The 4,622-nt window shown below is 47.8% G+C and overlaps 1 protein-coding gene across 1 annotated transcript in view; it reads left to right on the top strand.

Annotated features, from left to right (window-relative positions):
- The window catches only part of LOC109970435 (trichohyalin), a 24,223-nt gene that overhangs the window by 14,070 nt on the left and 5,531 nt on the right, over positions 1-4,622 (top strand). Inside the window, exons 21-22 of the mRNA XM_020617987.1 lie at positions 7-2,253; positions 4,062-4,193. Of these exons, the coding sequence (XP_020473643.1) occupies positions 7-2,253; positions 4,062-4,193 (2,379 nt within the window). The remainder of the gene's footprint in view (positions 1-6; positions 2,254-4,061; positions 4,194-4,622) is intronic.

Here is a 4,622-nt window from a genome sequence, read left to right on the forward strand (position 1 = left end):
GAGCGGGAAGAGGAGGCAGTGAGGGAAAACCAGGAGGCCAACGAGAAACTGAAGCTAAAGGAGGTGAGGGGGGAGCAGCTGGAGGTACTGCTGAGAGAAACCCAGGTGTTACTGGAGAAAGAGAGGAAGGAGGGACAAGAAAAAGATGACAAGATCTCCTCCCAGGCCCGGGAGCTGCAGGAGGCACGAGCTGAGAGCGAGAGAGCGAGAAGGAGAGTCAGAGAGAGGGAGGAGGCCTATGACAGGCAAGAGGAAGAGGTGAAGGAGTGGCAGGAGAAGGCAGAGCGGAGTACCATGGAGACGACAAAGCTCAAACATATCCTGAAGGAGCAACAGGAGGAGGTGCAGCAGCTGAGAGCCACCCTGGAGGAGAGGGAGGAAGAAGAGGGTAGAGTGAGGGAGGTGCTGAGGAGAATGGAGGAAGACAGGAGAAAGAGGCTGGACACCAAGATGACAGAACTGGAGGAGAAAGTGAGGGAGGTGGAGGAGCAGCGTGAGGAGGAGAGGGAAGCAGTGAGGAGAGCCAGGGAGGAGAAGAGGAGGGTGGAGGACAGATGGGAAGAAATGGAAAATGAAGTGAAAGAACAAAGAGAGGAACTGAGGAGGGCAGATGAGGAGAAGAGGAGGCTGAAGAGCAAACTGAAGGAGGTACAGGAGGGGAGAAAGGGAGAGGAGGAGGAGCTGAGGAGGGTGAGGGAGGAGAAGACAAGGCTGGAGGATAAGATAATGGAGAAGGAGAAAGAAATGGAGAGACAGAGGGAGGTGCTGAGGAGTAAAGAGGAGGAGAACAGGAGACTGGAGGGTGAACTAAGGAAGGCAAAAGAGGAGCGAGAGAGACTGATGCAGGCTGAGAGAGACGAGCACCTCCTGGTGGAAAACACTGAGAGAGCCAAAGTGAGGGAGCTGGAGGAGGAGAAGGCAGGACTGTTGGTGGAGCTGAGGAGCAGAGAGAGGGAGGTGACAGCTTTCAGAGAGGAGGTGCAGAGAGAGAGGGATAAGGCACAGGATGAGCTGAGGAAGAGGAGAGAGGAGGCCACAAGGGAACAAAGGGAGAAGGAGGTGATGCAGGAGAGGCTGAGGAAGACTGAGAAGGTGGTGATAGTTCTAAGAGAGGAGATGCAAATGGAGAGGGATAAGGCACAGGAGGAGCTGAGGAGGACTGTGAAGGAGGTGACGGTTCTCAGAGAGGAGATGCAGAAGAAACAAAGGGAGAAGAAGGAGGTAGAAGAGGAGCTGATGAAGATGAAAGAGGTCGTGACAGCACTCAGAGAGGAGGAAGAACAAGAGAAGAGGTTGAGAGAGGAGGCCCAGCAGGACTGGAGCCAGAGAGAGGAGGAGCTGAGGAGGAGCAAGACAGAGGTGCCTGTACTTAGAGAGAAGCTACTAAAGGAGCAAGGGGAAAAGGAGACATTGCAGGAGGAGCTAATGAAGAGAACAGAAGAGGTGACAGCTCTCAGTGAGGAGGTGCAGAAGGACCGGAGGCAGATGGAGGAGGCCAAGGAGGAGCTGAGAAGAACCAAGAATGAGTTGATGATCATCACAGAGGAGGCACAGAAGGAACAACATGCAAAGGAGCACATACAAGAAAAATTAGCAAGTACAGAGAAGGAGGTGACTGATCTCAGAGTGGAGATGCAAATGGAGAGGGATAAGGCACAGGAGGAGCTGAGGAGGACTGTGAAGGAGGTGACGGTTCTCCGAGAGGAGATGCAGAAGAAACAAAGGGAGAAGAAGGAGGTAGAAGAGGAGCTGATGAAGATGAAAGAGGTCGTGACAGCACTCAGAGAGGAGGAAGAACAAGAGAAGAGGTTGAGGGAGGAGGCCCAGCAGGACTGGAGCCAGAGAGAGGAGGAGCTGAGGAGGAGCAAGACAGAGGTGCCTGTACTTAGAGAGAAGCTACTAAAGGAGCAAGGGGAAAAGGAGACATTGCAGGAGGAGCTAATGAAGAGAACAGAAGAGGTGACAGCTCTCAGGGAGGAGGTGCAGAAGGACCGGAGGCAGATGGAGGAGGCCAAGGAGGAGCTGAGAAGAACCAAGAATGAGTTGATGATCATCACAGAGGAGGCACAGAAGGAACAACATGCAAAGGAGCACATACAAGAAAAATTAGCAAGTACAGAGAAGGAGGTGACTGATCTCAGAGTGGAGGTGCAGATGGAGAGGAGGAGCAGGCAAGAGGTGCAGGAGGAGCTGAAAGGAGTGCAGCAGAGCATGGAGGGGATGGCGGTGAACCTGAGGTCCCTACAGGCTCAGGTACAGTCACACAACATGTTATGCACATGACTTGTAATTATTCACCCTGCACATGTGTTTTAGGGGACTCTGGGACCAGCAGCAGGTTTGATGGGGGTTCGACCCAGGGCCCACACTCATGAAGGGCCCATTAAAGCTGCTTTTTTTTGTGTGATTCCCCACAAAGCCCATCCAGACCTAGAGCAACAATCAATTTGGTGTGTGTGAGAATCCAGGACCCTTCCGTCACCCTGCCCACTTCACAGAGCAGTACCCAGGAGCCTGGGCAGCACTGATGGTGATGACCACATCTTAGCGCTGGGAAAGGTCATCATGTTCCAGTGATGATAATACTACAGGCAACACACCCAATGTAGATAGTCATTTGTTTGTAATGTAATAGCTAAAGTTTTGCAGTAAAATAAATCTGAATCATCGTCCCTGGCCAGGTCTGTTGTACACAAGGAATTCAACTCCAGTACAGTTGCTCTGTGTACTTCCTAAAGACAGCAAGAAAAAAAAAGTGCATTTGTATTTGGAAATAAAGGTGGTAAAAATAACTTTTGTGTAAATATATACATCTTTTTTTGTTTACGGCTTTTTTGAAGAATGAGTACACCAGAGTACACAAGCTTGGGTTCATAGGAGATGTAATGACCATCGCTGACCTACAGATGGCCCCGTGGCTCCACCCTAGCAGAGCCATTGTCTCATTATCTCAGCAGTTATACATCACAAGACTTGAATCAGAGGCTGTGAAACCAGTTACTGCACACTGGCCATGTGTGTTTTTAGTCCTCAGTTCCGACAGATGTTGAAGCATGTATCCAGAGAGAGAGACGTTTTCACTGCTACACACTACAAGGCAGATTAATGGTCTGTCTTTTAGGTTTGTAACAAAGAGTCCTGAATCAGAGGTTGTGAAACGGACTTCACACTGGTTCAACTGTTGGTCCTGTGACGTACAGCTGCTGGATAATCAGGTGGTGGCTCCACTAGGGTGGAGCCACGGTGCCACCTGTAGGTCAAAGATGGTCATTACATCTCCTATGAAACACAAGCTTGCGTATTCTGGTGTCAGTTCTGACTCGTCATTTTTGTCTTTGTGCAACTTTAGCTATTACGTTACAGACAAAACCCATTGTGTTTTATGCGTGTATGTTGCCTCTAGTACCATTACATCTGCCAAGGAGGTTATGTTTTTGGCTTTGTGTGTGTTTTTGTTGGTTACCAGGATTATGGACAGATGGCTGGATGGATCATCAACATCCTTGGTATAGACATTGGTGGGGACCAACCTTAGGACTGATTTTGGCTGAAAAAGGTCAAAGGTCAAGGTCATAAAAAATCTCAAAATCCCATTTTTAACACGGCAAAAATTTAAAAATTCATATCCATCAAAAGTTATCGAAATCATTTGAAATTTGACACACATATGTAGGCTGGCAATGTCTATCACCAGAGCAAATTTAATCTGAATCTTATCCGGATTCTGCCTCTGACAGCCATTTAAAGTTGTCATTGAAAACCCCATTTAATGCTTATTTTCTGCCATAACTTGGCCTATGATGAAGAAGAGAAATGTTCAGGCTTCCTGTTTCTCTGGTGAAAGGTACTGCTACCATTTCCATAATGCACTGTGGTATAATCTGAATCTGCTGTGTAGGGGATAATCTTTCTCACTATCAATCATTACTGAATGCCAAGCACAGTACACAGTGAGTAGTACACAGTGAGTAGTAAACAGTTGTCTAGTAAACATGTCTGCAGCTGCAGTAGCCACAGCATGTTAGCATGTTTTCTGTGCCTTTCTCCTGGTGTGTGTTCAGGTGTCTGGTCTGACTCAGAGCCGGGAGCAAGCGAGGGAGGCGGTGAAGGAGAAGGAGGAGGAAAAGCAGCAGATGAAGGAGGGTCTGAGAGCTGCTCTGGAGGAGATGACCAAGCTGAAACTGCTCTTGCAGGTATAGCGCCTCTTGCATCTCTGCACAGCTCCTTTTCCTCACCATATGTTGCTTAGAAAGTACTTGTATTTACAGTGGGTACGGAAAGTATTCAGACCCCCTTAAATTTTTCACTCTTTGTTATATTGCAGCCATATGCTAAAATCATTTAAGTTCATTTTTTTCCTCATTAATGTACACACAGCACCCCATATTGACAGAAAAACACAGAATTTTTGACATTTTTGCAGATTTATTAAAAAAGAAAAACTGAAATATCACATGGTCATAAGTATTCAGACCCTTCGCTGTGACACTCATATATTTAACTTAGGCTCTGTCCATTTCATCTGATCATCCCTGAGATGGTTCTACACCTTCATTTGAGTCCAGCGGTGTTTGATTATACTGATTGGACGTGATTAGGAAAGCCACACACCTGTCTATACA

This window comes from Monopterus albus, unplaced genomic scaffold, assembly GCF_001952655.1.
Source record: "Monopterus albus unplaced genomic scaffold, M_albus_1.0 scaffold198.1, whole genome shotgun sequence".
NCBI lineage: Eukaryota > Metazoa > Chordata > Actinopteri > Synbranchiformes > Synbranchidae > Monopterus > Monopterus albus.